The sequence below is a fragment of the Neoarius graeffei genome, chromosome 22, assembly GCF_027579695.1.
Source record: "Neoarius graeffei isolate fNeoGra1 chromosome 22, fNeoGra1.pri, whole genome shotgun sequence".
Lineage (NCBI taxonomy): Eukaryota > Metazoa > Chordata > Actinopteri > Siluriformes > Ariidae > Neoarius > Neoarius graeffei.
Window position 1 is genome coordinate 29,262,861 of NC_083590.1, and position 25,720 is coordinate 29,288,580.

Consider the following 25,720-nt stretch of genomic DNA (forward strand, 5'->3'; position numbering starts at 1 on the left):
TCTGCCTCTCTCTCTCTGTCTCACTCCATGTCTGTTTCTCTGCCTCTGTTTCTGCCTCTCTCTCTCTCTCTCTCACTCTGTTTCTGCCTCTCTCTCTCTGTCTTGGTTTCTGCCTCTCTCTCTCTCTCTCTCGGTCTCTCTCTCTCGGTCTCTGCCTCTCTCTCTCTCTCTCTCGGTCTCTCTCTCTTGGTCTCTGCCTCTCTCTCTCTCTCTCTCTCTCTCTCGGTCTCTGCCTCTCTCTCTCTCTCTCGGTCTCTGCCTCTCTCTCTCTCTCTCTCGGTCTCTGCCTCTCTCTCTCTGTCTTGCTCGCTCTCTGTCTGTTTCTCTGCCTCTGTTTCTGCCTCTCTCTCTCTCTCTCTCTCTCTCTCTCTCTCTCTCTCTCACTGTTTCTGCCTCTCTCTCTCTGTCTTGGTTTCTGCCTCTCTCTCTCTCTCTCTCTCTCTCTCTCTCTCTCTCTGTACATGCACACACAGGTAAATACATTTGAATTATCATCATTGCTCATTTCTTCTATCAACTATTTGAAAGAACAGAACAAACAATGAACAGTGTCCGATCATTAATGTGATTTTATTGATGAACTTAACATTAAACAATACCTGAAGAAGCAATATTAAAAATGGTCATATTGGGTTGTGAAGATGAAGCTAATGGTCTGCAATCTGTTGAATAAGAACAGATCCTCGATTAATGAAAAGCTGAAAGCCCAGAATGATAAATCTACTGTTCCTCTTAAAGAGGATGAAGAATACGTGTTAAATTCTCGTGTGTGTGTGTGTGGGGGGGGGGGCATGGTGTTTCCTTTCAGCAGAATGACACTGGGAGCTGACCCAGCATGCACAGCTATGAGTGAGGTGTGTGTGTGTGTGTGTGTGTGTGTGTGTGTGTATTGAAAGTGTTTAAGAGGAATGTAACATGTGAACTCCTCTCTGCCTTTACTTACACACACACACACACACACACACACACACACACACACACACACACACACACACACACACACAGAGCTAATTTTCCAATGACATACACACCTCTGTCTGTTCCAGCCCAGTAAGCTGAGGCTCAGGCACCCAGTTGCATTATGGGAAACCCATGCTCTGTCTTTAAAGAAAAAAAGACTAATTTCCTTTCACCAAATCCCTTGACGTCTCTATAAACACATCGCTAGTGAGAATGTAGACGCTCATTTGTGTGTATTTAGATTATGACTCCATTCACATTACTGATTCAGATCAGTATCAGTATTCGGCTCTTTTTCAGGTCATCTCATTCCTTCGTGCGTCATAAATCTGTGAAATTAGAAATGACCTTTCTGCAGCAGTGAGGCCTGGGACGTACCTGAAAATGTTTTAAATCTATTGAATCCAAGAAGAGGACTAAAAATGATCAAAACAATATAGAAATAGCATTTTTTTTCCCCTTTTTCGAACCTTTTCTTTTGTCTTATCATGATATACGGTTTCAGCAGTAAACTGTCCCACAGACTCTGCAGTTAAAAAACGTGTGTAGAATAAGTTTGAAGTCTCCTTTTTGTTCTAAATGAAATTTAATTTTATTGAGCTTGTAACGTTGCAGTTTTACAATGAATTTTTATTTCATTCACTTTGCCACTTACAGTTGCAAATATTCCCATGTTTAAAAAAAAAAAAAAAAGACCCTCAAGCCTGATTTTTAATTACGTTACCATACAAACAGGACCCGCTGTTGCAGAGCTGCATTCAGTACAAAAGAGGCTGTGTGAAATGATTAAACGCACCACATCATCCCAGCGTTTATAGAAAAGGTAGTGATGGTATCTCAGCACATGGATGAGAAACACAGTCGTGTGACTTCGTAACCCCTTCAGGCTGTGTTTTTCAAGCTCTGACCCCTGCTGGGCCATCAGATACAGGGACAGGTCTGTGTGTAGCCCGGAGGAGCATCAGCTCCGTATGTCGCTCCTGTGAAATCAGAGCCAGATATATTTGGCATCATTTTGAAAGATAAGTGCATTGTCTAGGATTCATAGCAAAGAGAGATTGTATAAAACTGTTTGAATTACTGCGTATACAGTCGAATGAACTGAAATGAAGGGTTCAAAGTTTGACACATCTGTTCGATACTTGTATACAAACTCTGATATAACTGTATACTAATTTATTTTATATGGACACAAGTGTTTTACTGGGAAATACGCCACTCATGTTTTTCCTACATCCGGGACGTGGAGAACCAAAATCATGACATAATCCTCTGTATGTCGGTCATGAGGAAATCAAGGAATTGTTTTGATAAATTTGGATACTTTGTGAATGTGCCGATTTATAATAAAATGGAAATCACATGTTTATCCTCTCATGTTGGAAAAACTTGTATTTTTCATACAAAATACATCACGGATCTGAGTGACATCATTAAATAATATTGGCTGGCGTTGAGTGGTATATCAGATATATTCCATTCAGCTAGAATGATATTGAAGATGAGTAGCTGAATTGAATATATCTGATATACCACAAAAAAAGCCATTATTATTATGTGGGCGGCACGGTGGTGTCGCCTCACAGCAAGAAGGTCCGGGTTCGAGCCCCGTGGCCGGCGAGGGCCTTTCTGTGTGGAGTTTGCATGTTCTCCCCGTGTCCTCGTAGATTTCCTCCGGGTGCTCCGGTTTCCCCCACAGTCCAAAGACATGCAGGTTAGGTTAACTGGTGACTCTCTAAATTGACCGTAGGTGTGAGTGTGAATGGTTGTCTGTGTCTATGTGTCAGCCCTGTGATGACCTGGCGACTTGTCCAGGGTGTACCCCGCCTTTCGCCCGTAGTCAGCTGGGATAGGCTCCAGCTTGCCTGCGACCCTGTAGAACAGGATAAAGCGGCTACAGATAATGAGATGAGATAATACATACACATTCGATGGAACAATTATAGATTTTACAAAAAGTTAAGAACAGGGCGGTAGCTTACCAATATTGAATGCTGATTCTGATCGAATATAATTCAATGTTCTGTCAATCCAGTGTACTGTACAAAGTCAAAGTTCTAACAATAAAAATGGTACAAGTCCAAAAAGCCTGAACAACAACCCAACTTATATACAGGTTGACAGTTCAAGTTCAGTTACTTTTGGTCATAGTTAATCGTTCCATTGCAGTTGTTCAAAACAAAAGGGCTTTGCTGAGCGAAGTCCACAAGTGACGTCCTCTTGTAAAAGTCTCCATCACTTTTCTTCACCTCCAAGTTTGACAATATTTCCACTATTGCTCTCTTTTCCAGTTTTTCGATGTCCATTGGTCTGTTTTTCTCTTGTAAATATGCGTGAAGAATATCCAGTGAAGTTTTGGTAGTCTTTCTGGTGTTCAGCGCGTCTTTCTCTTTAAATCTTCTGCTTTTAATGAAGCCAACCTCTCGGCCATGTTTGTGTACAAACTGTCAGTCACTCACTAGCATGGAAATTTTACATCTCGGACGTGTCTCTTTTCCAGTTTTTTGATGTCCATTGGTATGTTTTTCTCTTGTAAATATGCGTGAAGAATATATAATGAAGTTTTGGTCGTCTTTCGGGTGTTCAGCTCGTCTTTAGTTTCAGTTTTCAGTTTATTTATTTAGTGCTTAATCTGAGCACTGAATTAACCCTGTTTTCTCTCTTTCTTGGCCGATAAAGAAATGATTGTGCGCATGCGCAACAGAAAAGTTTTGTCATCAGATCTTCACATGAGCTCTGACGTATGACATCGTGTTGTCTTGACAACGTGCAATACTGTAACAGTATCTCACACTCATTCTCCATTGGAGAGAGTGGCGTAATACATGGAGGATAAGCGATACGCTAACAATATTGCATACCATCAATTAACCCACTAGAAGGGAATAGAATACATGTTTTTATTCCATGTAAAAAGTGTCCTGTATGTATAATAATTTCTGATATTTCACCGCAGTGACATCACTCCCAGTGTTTTTCCTGCTGACTAGACACGCGTTGTCAAAATGGCGAACCGGTTCAAAATTAAAATTCTTTTGATTAACTTGCATTTTTTTTGTTCACCACTTGAAGATAAAGTTCATATCTATGCGCCACTGTGTAATATCCTGTCTCTATATAGAGTATATAAATGTGGTAAGTTAAGTTGACAATTTGTAAAACATTTACATGGGAAAGTTCTGTGTATTCCGAGCCTACTTAAACAGGTGCTTGACTTGATGTTGTGTGTTCCATTCAGATTATTAAACCTTGTTCAGTCCATATCGCCAGAGGTGTTTTTTTTTTTTTTCAGCTTTTTGTGTAGAAACTTCAGGATGTGAGATTTTCATTTGTGTCAAGACCACTGCTTTTAAACATAAGAACTTTCCTTTTCGCCTGAAAAAAATGGGATAGAAAATGCGGACTAACAGGATGTATTTTTATCCCCCAGCATATAATACGGGGGGGATATAGCTGTCGCTCTGTGTCTGTCTGTCTGTCTGTCCGTCCGTCTGTCTGTCTGTAAACATTTTAGCTTCCAGAGCATAACTCAAACTATTAGGATTTTTTTTCATGAAACCTGACAGTTATGCTAAGTGTCTAGAGGAGTTGTGCCTTTTGACATTTTGGGATTTCAGTGATTTATTTTATTTTATTTTTTTCTCCATATTTTCATGGCAAGCAATTCAACTTGGGGGAAAATTTGGAGTGGGGCTTCATTTGGGGGCTGGCGGGGATACGTCATCGTCTCCTGATGACTCTTGTTCCTTTTGCTGCCAAATACAATATAATGTCGCATAAAAGCAAAAGGCGATACAAAATACAGTTTAGACTAATCAGGATCAAGTTTATTGCCAAGTCCGTTCTCACATACAAGGATTTTGCTTTGGTGATTTGGTGCTTGAATAGTTAGTTAGAAGAATTTAGCAATGGAAAAAAAGTAACTATATACATAGAATAAGAAATAGAAGAATCTGAAATATACAAATTTGAAAAACGGCCATATTTATTTCGAAGGTAGAGCCTTAAAAACAAAAAAAAAACACCACAATCAGCGAATATGGTCTAATGCAGATTTATTCCAAATATATTAATTTGGCTCGACATGTCCAGGAAGGGGGCGGCACGGTGGTGTAGTGGTTAGCGCTGTCACCTCACAGCAAGAAGGTCCTGGGTTCGAGCCCTGTGGCCGGCGAGGGCCTTTCTGTGTGGAGTTTGCATGTTCTCCCCGTGTCCGCGTGGGTTTCCTCCGGGTGCTCCGGTTTCCCCCACAGTCCAAAGACATGCAGGTTAGGTTCACTGGTGACTCTAAATTGACCGTAGGTGTGAATGTGAGTGTGAATGGTTGTCTGTGTCTATGTGTCAGCCCTGTGATGACCTGGCGACTTGTCCAGGGTGTACCCCGCCTTTCGCCCGTAGTCAGCTGGGATAGGCTCCAGCTTGCCTGCGACCCTGTAGAACAGGATAAAGCGGCTAGAGATAATGAGATGAGATGTCCAGGAAGTGGAAATGATCCTAGTTGTGAATCACATTGAATTTATATCACTGGAAATTTTAATAAAATTAGTTTTACCCACATTAAAGTAAAGTAGGTAAAGTAATACCGCACATTCTGTTTCACTAGAATTAACCTATAGGCACAGTATCTTCTGTAAGAGCCCCAGGAGAAGTGACTGGACCAGTCACAATAACAATTATCTCATCTCATTATCTCTAGCCGCTTTATCCTGTTCTACAGGGTCGCAGGCAAGCTGGAGCCTATCCCAGCTGACTACGGGTGAAAGGCGGGGTACACCCTGGACAAGTCGCCAGGTCATCACAGGGCTGACACATAGACACAGACACCCATTCACACTCTCATTCACACCTACGGTCAATTTAGAGTCACCAGTTAACCTAACCTGCATGTCTTTGGACTGTGGGGGAAACCGGAGCACCCGGAGGAAACCCACGCAGACACGGGGAGAACATGCAAACTCCACACAGAAAGGCCCTCGCCGGCCACGGGGCTCGAACCCGGACCTTCTTGCTGTGAGGCGACAGCGCTAACCACTACACACGTGGTGCAATGTAAATGTGCACATTTTGACGAATTTGTGCTCTTCTTCCAAAAGGTATTCCTTCAGTGAATGTTATGATGGTGGTGGTGGTGGTGGTGGAGAGCGCTGTTTAAAATCCCCCATAGATGTTCAATTAAGTTGAGGACTGATGAGAGTGAAAGCCATAGCATTCGATTTCCGGTTGATTTGAACTGGTGATGAGGTTTTTACTTTGAACTGCTGCTTTTCAGTAAGTATAGCTTGGACCTTGGCAAATTGTGCTGATTTAGTATGCACTCTTTGAACAGCACCACAAATATGGCCTGAAGTAAACTTGGTGTGTGTGTGTGTGTGTGTGTGTGTGTGTGTGTGTGTGTGTGTGTGTGTGTCTCACAGCAGGATTCAACAGGCTTTCAGCAGGAAATTGCATTACGTTACAAGCTCCAGGATTCGGCTCAGAGCTCGCTTAAGCTGAGATTCTTTATGAATGTGATCCTGTGGTCTTTATAAATACAATACTGCGGTTTAGCTCTCTACATAAGAAAGATATCCTGTATATATTAAGGCTTGATCCTGGTCATCGAGTCACTCAGGAACCCTAGAAACCCCATGAGTGGTGTGTTTAAAGTGGTTTAGACATGCTGCATGCCTTGAATGGAAAGCAATTTAGCAAAGTGTAATTGGAGGGAAGTGATAAGGTTCAGAATCTCAGGTTTCATTGCTAAAATTTCATTAAGTAGTTTTTTTTCTTTTCTTTCTTTTTTTTTTTTACCCTCCCGTTTTGAAAGAGGCCCCGTGTGACATTTGTGTTCACACCATTGTGTTCATGAGTGCTTTTGTAGCTCGTGCAATTATTTTTAGAGCACGTTTGCTGTTTTTTTTCCCCCCTCTCGCAAATCCCCATTTAATGTGTTTTCCACTTGTTCCATCTTCTTTTAAAGGGTAAAAGGATTGTTCCCTGCTTTACAAGAAGGCTGTTTGTGCTTGTAACGCACTTTCTCACTCCTCAGTCACAAACACAAATGACTACCGCTGTAATAAACTCGAGCAGGAAATCACATCGGGATGTCATAGAAAGCAAAGACGTTTATTTGCTCTTCATTTCACATTTAATCCTGCAAGCCAGAAAAGCAAAATTTATATGAATCTTACTCAAATATTAAGGATTGCTTTGGTTATGTTGATACGAGCAAATAAGGTCAATATTGGTTGTAGATTGCTGCAGGTTTATAAAGAGAAGAAAGAATCAAATGAAGCCACAATGCGTTGAGGTGAATAAGTGAAAAGAGGTGAGAGTAGATCAGGTACAGTGCCGTATACCGTGATGGAAATGAGTATATCGATCGCTGATGTTCAGTTAAATGTGTCCTCGGGGGTTTACATGATGGCAGCTTTTATCTCAACATTCCCTCATTTTTTCCCCCCCTTTTCTCGTTCTCTTTCTCTCCACTGGCAGTGTCACATTATGTCCACAAATCAATGCAGCACTGTAACAAACCACAGGCCCGCTATAAAACGGATTCTCGACGTGCCACTCCGTTGCTCTTTTTCTCCCTGGCCGACTTATTTGTGTCCTCAACCACTAAATCATATTGATTAAAGCTTGTCATGGATTTGAAATGAGGTCCTGTGGGGTCACTCGCAGCAGAAATGGCAGTTTATTGGATTACAGGCTTAATTTGATTTAGAGAGCAGTGCATGCATCAGAATGCGCAGCTTCCACAACGAGAGCGCCACTCTTCACCTGGCTTTTGGACCTTTTCCGAAAACGCACAAGTCTTCCACTAGACAAGACTGGCATTATTGAGAGGATGTTTTTTCTCCTGTTTATATAATTTTTTTTTTCCAGATTATATACATGTATATCATGGATGCATTATGCCTGTTAAAAGGCATTAATTTCTATGAAGCTCATATTCATAAACCGTCCTGTGCTTATAGTTCTGTTTAAGATCAGTGTAAGCACTTTTATTGCTCCTTTATAGATTATAATTAGGCATCGCACCAATCTGATACTCAGGATTAATATTGGGTTTGATGTCTGCAAAAAAAAAAAGGCAAATGATGACAGAGAAAAAAAATCCTAACTCTGTAACACTTGGAAATGGTTATGTACAAAAGAGACTTGATGATGGATGGATAGGATTTTTTTATATATATTTATACTTTGTTTTCATACTTATTATATTATAAATGTGATTTTTGTGTGAACAAGTTTGACTGAATTAAAAAAAAAAGGTTGTTTCATTTATTTATTTTTTTTTTCTTGAGTTATTTTAAAGCTTAGTTTTTAAGCAAATAAATAAATTTTATATATATATATATATATATATATATATATATATATATATATATATATATATATATAAAAATCTAGGTGTGCCTTATGTGCCACCTAGGGCGCGAAGAAGACAGGTACAGGTGTGTATGTATGTATGTGTGTGTGTGTGTGTGTGTGTGTGTGTGTATATATATATATATATATATATATATATATATATATATATATATATATATATATATATATATTAGTGTGTGTATATATTTTTTATATATATATTGTGTGTGTGTGTGTGTGTGTGTGTATGTGTGTGTATATATATATATATATATATATATATACACACACACACCTGTACCTGTCTTCTTCGCGCCCTAGGTGGCACATAAGGCACGCCTAGCTTTATATATATAAAATTTATTTGCTTAAAAATAAATAAATATGCACACATATGTACATACATACGTACGTACGTGTGTGTTTTGGCTTCAAGGACTCAGTATTGGTATCAAATAAGAAATAGTGGTATTGTGCCATCTCATCTCTAATCATATTGTTACACAAGTGTCCCTGTTCCTTATGTCATGTATGTACTGTGCAGCATAGATAGATAGATAGATAGATAGATAGATAGATAGATAGATAGATAGATAGATAGATAGATAGATAGATAGATAGATAACTTTGTCATTCACCTGTACGTTCAGAATGCACATTTGAATTAAATTTCGTTCCACTGGCTTATGTCATAAAACTACTGCATTATAACTATTGCACATATTCCGGTAAACACAAGATCACATTTTACAATTAGATACTTTAAAAAAAATCTTGAATAAAATATACAAACTATGCTACATATATTAAATATATTGCACAATAAAGGATATTATGGCAGCATGTAGGATATTGCACATATTCCGGATAGTGTGGTACTTTTCCAGATGTATATGGTAGGGGATTATTTCGATTTCATACCTAAATAAATATAAGAGCTGCAATGTTCTGTAACAAAAACATGTAAAACATCAAGTAAAATTAAATATGTTAAATTATTTGTCAAGTTCTTGGGCACTATTAACTTAGTCATGTGATGTGGCAGCATTTAATTCCAGACTAATTTTTTTTTTTTTTAAGTCAAAAGAAAGGCATGTTTTATTAAAAAAAACCCCACCTTTTTATGAATTTTAATAAATATTCCAGTTGCTTTATAATTAATCACAGGCTATAAATGTTGTACAGTACACACACACTGTTATCATGCTGTTATAATCAATAGTTCCATATGATTATGATTATCTTTATGCGATAAAGAAATGATTTCATGCATATTATTAGTCCTGTAAGGCATCATTACAAGGAATCATGACTGAATTACAAAATTATAAGTTACGAATCTGAGCTTCATAGAAGGTGTTTTTGTCTTTTGTTTTTGTTCCCATATTTTCTCCGCTCTGCCACCTCGTTCATATAGAAACGCACACTAGGGCTGGACAACGTGATGATGTAATATTGATATCATGAGGGGTTGAGGTGCGATACGCTTTTCTAAGATGGCGCAGTTGCAAATTCTGACTGAAAGCCGCTGATCAGATATTCTGCACAGGATCTTTAAAATTGGTTAACGTTTATTTTTTTTAGATGTATTTGTTTTGCTTTAGCGGTCGTATGTATTATGATGGATGTCATGTCTGGTAGACATGTCTCCAAGTATCCATTATACAGTGATATTTTTGTCTCATCAACCGCAAACATATAAAAATAAATAAAGAGAATATAGTCATACTGGCATTTAAATTACATCATTTTTTTTCCTCCTTGCATAAAACCTAATGTACTGTCAATGCATGATGATCAGTTAAACAGAAAGCAAGTGGTTTTTATATTGTATTCGTTTTTTTTCCCCCTTGCTTGTGCTTATGTTTGTTTATTTTTTTTCTGTGACTGTATCAGTGAGTTTCACCATCATTTCTTGGGTTAAATGTATAAATGGGAAAATTACATCTACAACAGCAATAATAATAATAATAATAATGATGATGATCACGCTGCTTGTTGAAAAGACAAGCCCGAGTCTGTTCCAAGAGGGATTCAGGTCTGGATATAAAAGAGAAAGAGCTCATCTGGAGAAGAGCAGCACAGCTCCAGTTTATTATTCCATCCCAAAAATCTCATTAAGTGTGACGCTGAAGATTAGTTCAGAGGGTAAGAAGTGAAGCAAAGGCAGCTACAAATAGCTGAGAGGAGACGAGTCTTTGTTTGCCATCATTAATTTGAGCCCAGAGTGGCTCGCAGGAAGAGAGGCTGATGTGCAAAAGGCTTGAATGTGACAGCCGAACAGGAACAGGTGCCCCCCATCCTTCTCTCTGTTTCTCTCTTTCCCTCTCGCTGCGTATGCGCTCGTCTCTTTCGCCTCCTCGCCTCTTAATTGGGGCGATCGGGCCATCTGCGATGCTGACAAAGGGAAGTCCGTTTTGATTTATGATGCCTCACGATGGATTAGTCTTGAGATTTCTGCCCAGTGAAATGCCTCCGATGAGGGTCGGACTTCACAGAGGGGAAAAAAATCCGTATTCGGATACACCGAGCTAGATTTATTTTGTAGATCTTCTTCTTTCCATCACATTAAAATGATTACATGGCATGGAAGCTGTGACATCATGAAACTGTGTACTTGTCCTAGGGATGGAGGAGAAAAAAAAATCCCGGTGTTGTATTTAACATGGAATGGAGATGAAATGAAATTTAAAAAAAAAAAGCTTGAAAAGAGCTCCTGAATCCTGAAGTACCGAATAACGATGAGGATTGTAGGAGAAAAAAGAATAATTTCTTATTTCTTATGCACAGGATGAAAGAACGAACATACTGTAAAAGAAAAATAAAGCTGAAACTGTGTTCTGTAATGTTACACATTGAAAGAGTCATTCGTTGTCTGACTCGAAGTGAAGGGTTTACATTTATGGGCACTTTTTTTTCCATCTATATTTTGTCGCACCGAGTCCTGTGGTCATTTTTGTGCTCACACGTACGCGCTGGACCACAGAGTCTGCTTTAATGGTGCGTCTAACAGCCTCCTTGCAAGGCCATTAGTCAGTTCTAGTGCATAGACACGGCATGATATTACAGCGCTGCTTAGCAGCTGTCCAGCTCCTCCATTGGGCCCCTTGCATCCCAAAGCTCAGAGCTTCAGTGTTAATTGGCCGCTGCTCCACGCCATTGCACTCCCGCTAACCGACATACACTGGAGGCAATGCTTTGTTAGCAGCAGAGGATCTACTGGAATCCATCTTCATTTTTTCCCCTTTCCTTTTATTTCCAGTATCTCAGGCTAACAGCAGCATGGGGAGGTTTTTTCTTTTCTTTTTTTTTTAAGATTGGTTGTTTTATCTCCTCTTAAGTTCAGATGCAAAATGAATGCAGCTGCTTGAAGTCTTTTCGATACCAATGCTTTGTCTGAACTGTGCTGTGTGGTTCTGCTTTCTCATGTGTAAAGAAGAATAAATGTCAGCATATTCAAGGTTGCACAGCACCACAGGAGCCATCGTGTTCTCATTTCTTTGCCCATTATTCTCAATTCCCAATATTCCCATTATGAACAGACCTTTTGGTCTTTTCTTTATTTCATATTCTGGCTCTGTTGAATATATAATAAGAACAATGGATGCTGATATACATATATATATATATATATATATATATATATATATATATATATATATATAAAATAAAAAAATAAGAACCACCAGATTAGTTCAAGACAACTGCTTTAAATATCATCCTTCTCCATTCAAATACCTTTTTTTTGAAGAAATGTGAGAACATTTATGCATTAAATGACCAAAAAAAGCTGCTGACAGAAAGTCAATAACAAGCACACGGCAGCTTAAATGCCAGCTAGATCTCTAATTTACTTATTGATGCATATTAATACCATGATTAGTGCAAATTAGCACTTAGATGGAAACACAAACGCGTAGCAGTAGTGTGATTGTGTTTTCAAAATTAGCTTCTGTAATTATTCTATTTAATTCAGTAACTTTAATTATTGCAGGAATCATGCTCTGCTCCAACGCAGCTCTAGTATCTTTTAATTTCTGATTAAAAATAAAGCGTCGGACAAGTCAAGAGGTACATTTCTTTGGCGCAGGCACATCATAGTGTGATGTAAACTAATTTTTGCGAAGTAATTAGAGATTAACTCTCTTAAATCCGATAATATTTTAAAAGCCACTGTTACTTGGTAAATTAATTTGGTTCTGCAAATTAAAGCTACGAATACTAATGTTTATACCATGAAATGATTTGATTCAGTATTTCATGTTGGATTGAAATGAATCAACACTCGTTTGAACATGCTGTTCACGGCAATTCAGTTAGTGAACCAAATTAGACTTAAACAGGATTTAAACTCTGGAAAAAGACACGGGTAACATTTTCTGTCATATTTATAACAGCATATAAGGTATTATAAAGAATGTTAGAATTAATGATGAACTGTGTTACACATATATTTATTATGAATTATTAACAGGATGCATTATTATAGAGGTTCCCACACTGTTTCAGCCCCAAATGGACATTTTTTGTTCTGACCCCAAGCCTATTGGTTTCTCGTTGTTGTTTACTGACCTGCTTCTGAATCCATATTCAGTAATAGTACAATAATATTCAACGGCTACAATAGTAGTAATTTTATATTATTTCATTTTTTCACATTGATTCTCTTGACTTTTGATGTTCCACTCAGTCAGTTGCTGAGGAGCTATCAGAGGTAGCTGGACAGAGAATTTTGTCCAATTCTGATAGTGCAGTGTTTCTGGATAGTGAATTAAAAAAATAAATAAATAAATAAATAAATAAATAATTAGTTCATTCAAATGTGGCTTGCTTTGAATGCAGTTACATTAGTAACATTTCAAAAAAGTTGCACACAAAATCTAACTTCATAGCTGGAGCAAATTTCATAATATTAATTTGTAAAATAAATGAAATAAACAAGAGGAGATTGGGAGTTTTTCCTTATGACTCCATTTATAAACCAAATGTGGCCACTAGATTGGGAGCTTTTGTGTCAGAAGTACTGTTAATAACCCAGTATATTACTAATTCTAAAGACTCTGAGCCGACTTGTCTCTGGTGCATTGTGAGATATCCTATCTATCTATCTATCTATCTATCTATCTATCTATCTATCTATCTGCAAAGTCTTAGGCACCCCATTTTTTTCATACAAATTTTTGATATTGATTTCTATTTTATGACTTCTACATTAGAGTCGGTACAAAAAATATTTTAGAGTCCAAACATTCGTTTTCCAGCACAACATTGTTACAGGGAAAAAAAAAAAAAAGTTTGTATCTGAGCAGCATATTCCATAAGAGAGCACTTTTCAGATTAAAAAAGAAAACATAATGAAGGCTGCTGGGTTTTGGTGCAAAATGAAGACGCGAGTGTGACAGTCAAAGTGACCATCTGTAAGATGCTCAGTAAAACCTACAGATGATTTCCGCATCAAAGTGCACTCACTGGACCTCAGACTATTTTATTATTATTTTTTAAGCAAAGGGTCGTTTCACACCAATTATTGACTTTTTTTTTTTTAATGTTGAAACGATTCATGTCATTTTTGAAGACATCTTTGCTCTACAGCATTTATTTGTGTGTGTGTGTACAACCCCGATTCCAAAAAAGTTGGGACAAAGAACAAATTGTAAATAAAAACGGAATGCAATAATTTACAAATCTCAAAAACTGATATTGTATTCACAATAGAACATAGACAACATATCAAATGTCGAAAGTGAGACATTTTGAAATTTCATGCCAAATATTGGCTCATTTGAAATTTCATGACAGCAACACATCTCAAAAAAGCTGGGACAGGGGCAATAAGAGGCTGGAAAAGTTAAAGGTACAACAAAGGAACAGCTGGAGGACCAAATTGCAACTCATTAGGCCAATTGGCAATAGGTCATTAACATGACTGGGTATAAAAAGAGCATCTTGGAGTGGCAGCAGCTCTCAGAAGTAAAGATGGGAAGAGGATCACCAATCCCCCTAATTCTGCTCCGACAAATAGTGGAGCAATATCAGAAAGGAGTTCGACAGTGTAAAATTGCAAAGAGTTCGAACATATCATCTACAGTGCATAATATCATCAAAAGATTCAGAGAATCTGGAAGAATCTCTGTGCGTAAGGGTCAAGGCCGGAAAACCATACTGGGTGCCCGTGATCTTCGGGCCCTTAGACGGCACTGCATCACATACAGGCATGCTTCTGTATTGGAAATCACAAAATGGGCTCAGGAATATTTCCAGAGAACATTATCTGTGAACACGATTCACCGTGCCATCCGCCATTGCCAGCTAAAACTCTATAGTTCAAAGAAGAAGCCGTATCTAAACATGATCCAGAAGCGCAGACGTCTACTCTGGGCCAAGGCTCATTTAAAATGGACTGTGGCAAAGTGGAAAACTGTTCTGTGGTCAGACGAATCAAAATTTGAAGTTCTTTATGGAAATCAGGGACGCCGTGTCATTCGGACTAAAGAGGAGAAGGACGACCCAAGTTGTTATCAGTGCTCAGTTCAGAAGCCTGCATCTCTGATGGTATGGGGTTGCATTAGTGCGTGTGGCATGGGCAGCTTACACATCTGGAAAGACACCATCAATGCTGAAAGGTATATCCAGGTTCTAGAGCAACATATGCTCCCATCCAGATGACGTCTCTTTCAGGGAAGACCTTGCATTTTCCAACATGACAATGCCAAACCACATACTGCATCAATTACAGCATCATGGCTGCGTAGAAGAAGGGTCCGGGTACTGAACTGGCCAGCCTGCAGTCCAGATCTTTCACCCATAGAAAACATTTGGCGCATCATAAAACGGAAGATACGACAAAAAAGCCCTAAGACAGTTGAGCAACTAGAATCCTACATTAGACAAGAATGGGTTAACATTCCTATCCCTAAACTTGAGCAACTTGTCTCCTCAGTCCCCAGACGTTTACAGACTGTTGTAAAGAGAAAAGGGGATGTCTCACAGTGGTAAACATGGCCTTGTCCCAACTTTTTTGAGATGTGTTGCTGTCATGAAATTTAAAATCACCTAATTTTTCTCTTTAAATGATACATTTTCTCAGTTTAAACATTTGATATGTCATCTATGTTCTATTCTGAATAAAATATGGAATTTTGAAACTTCCACATCATTGCATTCCATTTTTATTTACAATTTGTACTTTGTCCCAACTTTTCTCTAGCCGCTTTATCCTGCTCTACAGGGTTGCAGGCAAGCTGGAGCCTATCCCAGCTGACTACAGGCGAAAGGCAGGGTACACCCTGGACAAGTCGCCAGGTCATCACAGGGCTGACACATAGACACAGACAACCATTCACACTCACATTCACACCTACGGTCAATTTAGAGTCACCAGTTAACCTAACCTGCATGTCTTTGGACTGTGGGGGAAACCGGAGCACCCGGAGGAAACCCACGTGGACACGGGGAGAACATGCAAACTCCGCACAGAAAGGCCCTCGCCGGCCACGGGGCTCGAACCCGGACCTTCTTGCTGTGAGGTGACAGCGCTAACCACTACACCACCGTGCCGCCATGATTAGAACTGAAAATACATTTCACTTTATCACACTGTTAGCATAATCATTATAAATAGTTGTAATTGTAACACATTATAACACTAATACGAAATAAACTGTGTCAGTTTGAATAGTCTGATATTCACTGATTATTGCTTTGTTTATTAATAACTGCAGTGTAGTTGAAATTATTATAGTGTTTTAAGTGTAATTTTGTGCTGGATTCAGTTGTGAGAGCTAATATTGTAAATGTTGCAGGTTTAATAACCATATTAAAGAAATGTCTCACTTCGCTGGTCAGAAGATTAAAGTAGTGAAACTGAATTTCCTTGACATTTGTGATTTTGTATCTTATATCAACAGTTTATAATGCGTAATAGACATTACTAAATATACTAAAGACATATTCTATCGTGCAATGCATTTAAAATTTCTAACCTTTATTATGCATTATGAATTAACATGGCTTAGTATAGTGTTCATTATATCACCAATATAGTATTACTAATACAAATTTATTTTCTTCAATGAATCGCCTTTCCTGACCAGAGATGATCAGCCAATCACAATATAAACTTTTTTAACTTCTAGTCAAGAACTTTATCAAGAACTTGGAGATGTCTACGACTAAATATAAACCAGGGCAGATCTGTTTTTGGTAATGACAAAATAATGTGCTATAAACACTGCTTATAATGCATTACTCTATAAATGCATTTATTTTAGAGTAGCATGTGTAATTCTGTTTGCCTTAAAAATGAATTCCTGGGGAAAAAAAGAAGTTTTACAACTGTAGCAAGAACCCAGTGCATGAGCCATTAAGAAACCTTCGAGGTATCCACACTCTGCTGTTGCTGACCTGGCAGCATGCAGTGCCCAGGGGAGTCCAGCTGTTTGCATCTGGCTGCCTGTCAGTGCCAGCGGTCTCCCGTACCCATGTTTACCAGATGCCCTGTCCCCTCAGGTGAACGTTGCATCTGGTAGCATGAAGCTCCATCAGACTCACTGGCACCTCGCCTGGCTGGCACATGCAGCCATGTGGACACAAGGAAGCTCGCATTAATATACAGTAGGGTCCAAGAGTCCGAGTCCAAGCCCAAGTCAAGAAGGCATTTTTCTACATCTAATGCAATATTTTACTCAGGTGATGGATATTATTCAAATAGCTATTCAATTCTATAAAACTGAGATCAATCTATTTATAGGTGTTGGAGAAATAATTATATTAAAAAATGAATCAATACTTTATATTATATGGACACATCCACAAAATAAAAAAAATATATACCATATATCGAAGTTATTCCAAAGAATTTTAATTTTGAACCAGTTCGCCATTTTGACAACGCAGCAGGAAAACACTGGGAGTGACCTCATCAGAATGAAATCTCATCATCTCTAGCCACTTTATCCTGTTCTACAGGGTCGCAGGCAAGCTGGATCCTATCCCAGCGGACTATGGGCGAAAGGCGGGGTACACCCTGGACAAGTCGCCAGGTCATCACAGGGCTGACACATAGACACAGACAACCATTCACACTCACATTCACACCTACGGTCAATTTAGAGTCACCAGTTAACCTAACCTGCATGTCTTTGGACTGTGGGGGAAACCGGAGCACCCGGAGGAAACCCACGCGGACACGGGGAGAACATGCAAACTCCACACAGAAAGGCCCTCGCCGGCCACGAGGCTCGAACCCGGACCTTCTTGCTGTGAGGCAACCGCGCTAACCACTACACCACCGTGCCGCCCCGGAATGAAATATCAGGAATTATACATACAGGGCACTTTTTCGATGGAATAAAAACATGTGTTCTATTCCCTCCCTGCGAAGTTCATTCATTTGGTTTGATAGCATGCAATATTGTTAGCATATTGCTTATCCTACATGTATTACGTCACTCTACCCAAAAGAGAATGAGTGTTGAATATGGTTTACAATATTGCATGGTTGTCAAGACAACATGGCGTCACACATCGGAGTTGATGCAAATATTCAATGAGAAACTTTTCTGCTGTGCATGCGCAGAAGCATTTGTGTTTGCCGGGAAAGAGAGACACGTTGAACACCCGGAAGGCTACCAAAACTTCATTAGATATTCTTCACACATATTTACAAGAGAAAAACATATCAATGGACACCGAAAAACTGGAAGTGTGTATGTATTATTATAATAAGAATAATATTGGCTTGACTTGTTTTTCATGGTATATCAGATATATTCCATTCAGCTAGCATGATACTGAACTCATCTTCAACTTGTTCAATATCATGCTAGCTGAATGGAATATATCTGATCGACCACTCAACACCAGACAATATTATTTAAATATATCACTCAGATCCGCGATGTATTTCATATGAAAAATGTGAATTTTTCAACATGGCCAACATGTGATTGTTCTTTTTATTATATAGACACATTCACAAACAAAGTACCCAAATTTATCAAAGCAATTCATCGATTTCTTCATGAGTGACCTATAGAGATTTATGTCACGGTTTTGGTTCTCCATGTCCCGGATGGAGCTCGTATGAAAAATGAGTGGTATATTTCCCAGTAAAACAGGTGTGTGTGTGTGTGTGTGTGTGTGTGTGTGTGTGTGTGTGTGTGTGTGTGTGTGTGTGTGTGTGTATCATGTATACATATATTAATATCCTGTTCACACACCATCTGCTTCATGTGTTCAGATCCCAGTAATGTCTTTTTTTTATTTAATTTAATTTTAATCGTAACACATGGATGCTCTTAAACCAATGTGTTAATTGTCTTGTAACAAATAGTACCTGATAATGACTCAATTATTATAGCTTTAATTTGTTTTTGCAGATTCTTTCCTACCAGACAGTAAATAACACCTTTTTTTTTTCCTTTTAATAGGTACTGATGTATTTAAAAAAAGAATATCCAAATGTCCCATTAGTTCTACTGAGACAGAAATGTAACCTATCGATATAGTTAACAAATCTTAGAGACACAAATCTGTTGTTGAATGACCAGATTTCTCCCTGGTGTACAAACCGGAAAACAAAGTCTGATCGGTCAAAAGGTCTCGTTTGCAAACTGTGGGCTTGTTGTGTCTCCCAGGACTAAGTTCCCACTTTGAAAATTGACCAATAAATAAATAATACACATCATGCTTTTATATAGTTCTCATCTCATTATCTCTAGCCGCTTTATCCTGTTCTACAGGGTCGCAGGCAAGCTGGAGCCTATCCCAGCTGACTACGGGCGAAAGGCGGGGTACACCCTGGACAAGTCGCCAGGTCATCACAGGGCTGACACATAGACACAGACAACCATTCACACTCACACTCACACCTACGGTCAATTTAGAGTCACCAGTTAACCTAACCTGCATGTCTTTGGACTGTGGGGGAAACCAGAGCACCCAGAGGAAACCCACGCGGACATGGGGAGAACATGCAAACTCCACACAGAAAGACCCTCGCTGGCCACGGGGCTCGAACCCGGACCTTCTTGCTGTGAGGCGACAGCGCTAACCACTACACCACCGTGCCGCCCACAATTTTTAAAGTCTCTGGACTAAATAATTTCTAAATGTAAGATGTGCTCTAGGGCTGGACGATATGATAATATAATACGGAGATCATTAATATTATGCCACAAAACACTTTTCTGAGATACTTTGGATATTGTGTGATTAGTTTATTAAATTTTTATAATTTTTTTTTAAAGCACCTGATTTGATGTCAAAATCTTAAATATTTTAAAATGTTAAGTTTTACAGATTTTTAATATTTTTAAAAAATTGTTAGCAATAAAAATAAATTATTTAAGTAGGTAAAGTATCATAGTATTATTTTCAATAAAAGTACAGGAAAAAAATCTATAAATTTTGTGGACATTAAATTATCATAGTTTTTCTTTGTTATAAATAAAAAAAACTGTTCTTTCTAAATAGGGAAAAAAAAAACTTTGACACTGTAGAGAGATTCAAACCATTTTTCTTTAATTCAGTACAACGTTATGGCTTGGAAATTGTTAGCAAACTTATACAGTATATATCATGATTCATAGTCATATATCGTAGAAATATCTTTGAGAATCATATGATATTTTTTATCATGACATCCACCCGTAATGTGATCACGTATGGCATCGCAATCCGCAGCAGGTTAACGATGAATAGCGGAATCTCGTTTGATAAATGTAGTCTAACAAATGACTTGGTGATAAATGATCAGTTGTGATTGCTGTGATGTTTGGACCTTACTGTAGCTGCACCACATACTCCAAGCATGTTCACTGGATCAATAAAGCCATTAAACGCTCATTATTAACATGAACCTTATTTTTCTCATCAATCTTTTGGAATCGGAGAGATATCAGTGACAATGGTGCAGAAAATAAAGCACTGAGGAAAAAAAAAGCAGACTCATTCTACACATTTTTGCTCTCTTGACATTTATAATAAAGCAGGCTCTGGTGCACACACAGCTCTGTCTTTGTAAAGGTTCATTCATCAATGTGATCTGTAGTGAACTGTACACAAAATTGATCTTTCAGAGTTGCTCAGTCGGTGAATGCACATTTTCCCTCTAGTTATTAGCTATAAATAATTGATTCGAGTCTTTAATCATCCTTTCGAAGCATGTACTCGCTGGCAATAAAACACACATCATTAGAATGTTTTAACACAGGGCAAGGCCTGGCTGGCCCATTATTCCAGGTGAAATGAAGAATAATTTGAAAAGTAATTAATCTTCTTTGCGCTTTTTTTTTTTTTGGGAAAAAAAATTTAACATATTCAGCATCTTTTAATCAGCACGTGATTACAATTTTCTTTTCAAAGCGCCTTTAGGGTAATCTCTGTTCTTGTGGTAAGATTAAGATAAAGATTAATCAGCTCATCATCATCGAGGTCTAATGTATTATTAACACATTTTTCCTTACATCCAAGTTAAAAATTTGAACCCGTGACAACCTTTTTCTTAATAGTTGTTACTTTTGAAATTTGCAAGTCAGAGCAATCTTAAGGTCGTGTATTGATTTGCCTCTAGTTTTCTTCGCTGAGCTACATTGGTCCATCCACGTAATGCAATGATTAAAACTAGGTTGCGCCGCCCTTAATGCTGACACACGCTGTGAGGCAATTCTAAAACCTTATTTTCTAACTATTGATCCTGGAGGGGATGAGGAGGAGGAGGAGGAGGGGGGGGTGTCAGCGCACAAGATGTAAAAAGCTTGGAAAGACAGATCTGCTGTCACGTCTTACAGTAGAAATCAGGCAATCAATGTCACTGCACTCCACCATGCGCCGTATGAACCTAATTCCACTCACTGCCACTAAATGGAGAGAATGCGGGGGTTCATCAATCATCAATTCAAGGAGCACTTGCTGGTTAATAGTCTGCTCTTTACTCACTGAATGGGTGCCAGCATTATCAGGCCTGGCTGCTGGATATCCCGAGCATTGCATAGCAGTAGAGGTTCAGTGAGGAAGAGGAGGAGGAGGAGGTACAGAACAATGCTGCTCCAGCTTTGATCACTGGGTTCTTTTTCTCATTCGCAGTGCCCTCTGTTCTATTTCCCAGACGAATCCTGTCAGCTTGTACTCTCCCAAGCTGAAGCTCGCAGCAAGGATCGATTATCTTTTCCTTTTTTTTTTCCCTCTCTGAATCTATTTCTTCTATCTTTTTGGTTGAAGGTCTCAATGCTTGAGTAAGAATTACAATTGGAACTGAAGATTAATATCTTCTCAAATTTCTCCCGGCATTGTAATGCTAAATCAAATGCTTAGTCGTTTAATGTTGTTTGCCAAAGTGCTCAGCCAGCTCAGTCATTGATAGCTTTTTTTTGTTCTTGTTCTCATCACAGGTTTCAAATGTCCATGGTTCCATCCCAGGGAAGTCGGAGCTACTTAAGTCAGGGAGCCCCAAATCGACGTTAAAGCACATATGGACAGAAAGCACCAAGGACTTGTCCATCAGTCGTCTGCTGTCACAGACTCTGAATGGGAAAGAGAACGCCACGGCTCTGGATCTTCACTATGACACACCGGAGCCCTATTCAGAATGGGACTTATGGGACTGGCTGAGGAATGCTACCGAGCTCCAGGACTCGAGGCCCAGGGCCAAACGGCGGCCTATGGTCAAGACAGGAAAATTCAAGAAGATGTTCGGATGGGGAGACTTCCACTCTAACATCAAGACAGTCAAGCTCAACCTTCTCATCACCGGCAAGATTGTCGACCATGGCAATGGTACCTTCAGTGTTTATTTCCGCCACAACTCAACAGGCCAGGGCAACGTATCTGTCAGTCTAGTGCCGCCGACCAAGATCGTGGAGTTTGATGTGACTGCGCAGCAGTCAGTCATCGACGCCAAGGACTCAAAGTCCTTCAACTGCCGCATCGAGTATGAGAAAGTTGAGAAGGGCTCCAAAAACACGCTGTGCAACTACGACCCGTCCAAGACATGCTTCCAGGAGCAGACGCAGAGCCATGTCTCCTGGCTCTGCTCAAAGCCCTTCAAAGTCATCTGCATCTACATCTCCTTCTACAGCACCGACTACAAGCTGGTGCAGAAAGTCTGCCCGGACTATAATTACCACAGCGACACTCCCTACTTCCCCTCGGGCTGATGGATGCCACTGATGCGAAGGACAACACAGGCAAAGATGGGACTCTCTTTCCCCAACCACAACAAATGTGTTTCTTGTACCTTCCAAACATGTGACCCAGAACTAATTCAATGTTTTTGTTTTTTTTTTTGTTTTGGTTTGGGGTTTTTTTTTTGCACACGTGCTTAAATTTAATTCTGATGGTTTGAAGTGTCAGTCTGGTTCTTAATTTAGATTAGATTATTTGTAATTGTTATTGTTTTAGCTGGTTTTATGAATGAGATGTTGAATAGATTACTATGTCTGATTGCAATTGTAGGGGTAGTAAATTCTACCAATTGATATTTCCAGTTTATTTATTTATTTATTTATTTATTTATTTATCAATCAAATTAAAATTATTTTCATCTTGCATGTCATTTTTATTTCTTCTATATTTTCCCGTACAAATGTTCATTTCTTGAATATCTTCAATGTAACAAGCTTATTGTATTTGATTTTTTTTTCTTAACTCCCCTAACAATATGTGGACGTTAAGACAGTATATTTTACCAACAGTTCACCAGAGCAGATGTGCAGAAGAGAAATTTGAAGTGAATTCTTGATACAGAATCAAAGAGAAATTTCCCTCATCCATCTCGTGGTAAGGTACACGAGAATCCCCGAGTTTTGGTGAACACTGTCTCGAGGAGTAAGAACGACCCCAAGATCCGTTGGTATGTTTATGGACAAAACAATTGCTTTCGTCGGAGATACCTCGACTCGGGGCATGTTTTCTATGTTAAAATAAAAGAAGCAGAAATGTGAGAGCCTGATTTAACAACAGTTGTTCCTCAACCTTTGTCCTATTACTGTAATAATTCTGGATGATACAGCCCACACTGTCTCCTGTAGTGTCAATATGATCCAGCCACAGCTGGACAGCTCGCTCATTGCCATTATAATACACAGTAATGTATTGAATTCTATATCTTAGAGCTTAATTTGTATGAATGGTTTGTATTGTACATAGTCAGTCCTGATGGAGCCGCTTCTGTATATGCGCTCATCTACTATCTGGCGATCCTCCTCCCTTCATCCTTTCCCCACTTCTCTCTCTCTCTATGCCATGTCCCATATCTGTTCCTGGTATTTTGGGCAAAGAAAATGATGTTGCTGATGTAGATGTAAATTACATTGCTCTTGTACAGCAGCTGTAAAAGCTGTCTAAAATATATAAAGTACTTACCATCTGTATGATCATGGTTACTTTCAGGGCAAATTGGGGGTGGAGATGTGTATATATGAATAAAATACTGAAAGTTTTATCAGCTGATTGTTTTTTTTTTTTTGAGTTATATAGGATCTTAATGGTAAAGTAAAATAAAGAGTTGGTTTAGAAATGTATCTGTGTTAGCCAGTTGACAGAATGTTGCACTGAATGTGTTTAATTAGTTGCGCAAAGCAGTACGTTATTTTCTCGGCAGTAGAACCGAATTGCAAAAGTTAGAGACTGAGAGCAGGGGCCTAATAATGTCTGTTCAGAGAGCTCAGAAGTCCTCATACTTGGCGCTTAATATCAGCAGTCCCCTTTAAAATGATTAGAGCATCCAGTGGGAGACATGAACAGTGCCTAGCTGGCTCACGATTTATCAGTAATTAAAAAGGATGCCAGGTTTCACCATTCAGAGGGAGCATCACTGGATTTCTCATTTCATTTGCTCACTTTTTAATTAGCTTTAGGAATTTTGAGTTACAATTGTGCAAGTATATATATATATATATATATATATATATATATATATATATATAGGGCTGCACGGTGGTGTAGTGGTTAGCGCTGTCGCCTCACAGCAAGAAGGTCCGGGTTCGAGCCCCGTGGCCGGCGAGGGCCTTTCTGTGTGGAGTTTGCATGTTCTCCCCGTGTCCGCGTGGGTTTCCTCCGGGTGCTCCGGTTTCCCCCACAGTCCAAAGACATGCAGGTTAGGTTAACTGGTGACTCTAAATTGACCGTAGGTGTGAATGTGAGTGTGAATGGTTGTCTGTGTCTATGTGTCAGCCCTGTGATGACCTGGCGACTTGTCCAGGGTGTACCCCGCCTTTCGCCCGTAGTCAGCTGGGATAGGCTCCAGCTTGCCTGCGACCCTGTAGAAGGATAAAGCGGCTAGAGATAATGATATATATAAACATAAATGTACACTATGTATAGAGCATAAACAATTCCTCCACTTCTCGTGCTATACATCACATTAATTATACAATAGTTAACTAAAGGCCATAAGGCTCATCGATTGCGTTCAATATTCACCAATTGTCCTATCCTGCCTGGTACAGTATATGCAAATGAGTTTGATCGCTTAGGAATAATCTCATCAGTACCATCAAATCTCATTATGCACAAGCATGAATATAAATCATTGCTGAGAGTTACACACGCACATAAAAATAATAATAATAAAAGAAATCATAATGCATTTAATACATTTGCTTGGTCCATCAACAGCCCCCCTCCTGTGAATGTGTCAGAGAAAACTGCATTTCTCCTCTCTGGTGGGTCAGAACATTTCGATCTCTGAAACATACCCTGCAGCAGAATCATAATTAAGTGACAGACTGAGCAAGTCGACTATTTATTCAATTTATGTTGCTGCCTGACACTTCCCCTGCCCAAGCCTGTTTCTTCTTTATTTATGAAGCTGGCTATTATATGCATTTAATTCAAATATTACTCAATAAATACTACCTGCTAAGCACGACTATAATAAATGTCCTTCATACTACTAGATCAAATTTAGCAGCAGCTTTGCCCTTCTCAGCTCAGCATATCTATCTTGGAAGAGAAAGAGAGAGAGGGGGAAAAAACCAGGTGCTTGCTCAACAATAGGTTGTGGTGCACTATAAGAAAAAAATCCTGTAAAATACTGGCAGCAGGGTTTCCAGCTATCTACTGTAATTTTTACACCATCTGTACTGTATTCTGAATTACCGCTTCTTACCATTATAATAAAATCATTTAAAAATGCTAATGTCAATTACATAATACTTTAAAAGCTAAACAGTTACAACCTGAAGGACACTCGGTAAAGTGCATACCTCCGCCAAGCCACATATTCGGATTTGCATCAAAATCTAATCAATTGTGGGGTGGAATGGTGGTTAGCACTGTCACCTCACAGCACATAGGTTCTGTGTTTGAGCCCAGCGGCTGACGGGTCATTCTGTGTGGAGAAGTTTGCATGTTCTCCCCGTGTCTGTGTGGGTTTCCTCCGGGTGCTCCGGTTTCCCCCATA

General features: G+C 39.0%; 1 protein-coding gene across 1 annotated transcript; it reads left to right on the forward strand.

The window, feature by feature from the left end:
* The first annotated feature begins 641 nt into the window (after positions 1-641).
* nxph1 (neurexophilin 1) lies at positions 642-22,472 on the forward strand. The gene is made up of 2 exons (XM_060903939.1): positions 642-767; positions 21,708-22,472. Exons 1-2 carry the CDS (start codon positions 642-644, stop codon positions 22,470-22,472), a joined length of 891 nt encoding a protein of 296 aa, XP_060759922.1.
* Positions 22,473-25,720: the final 3,248 nt, after the last annotated feature.

What these genes read in the sequence shown, in the direction of transcription:
- nxph1 (XM_060903939.1), top strand. Translation starts at nt 642, where the DNA reads ATGAAGCTAATGGTCTGCAATCTGTTGAATAAGAACAGATCCTCGATT. An exon ending in AATACGTGTTAAATTCTCGT is followed by an intron (nt 768 to 21,707) that starts GTGTGTGTGTGT and finishes TTCTCATCACAG; the next exon opens with GTTTCAAATGTCCATGGTTC.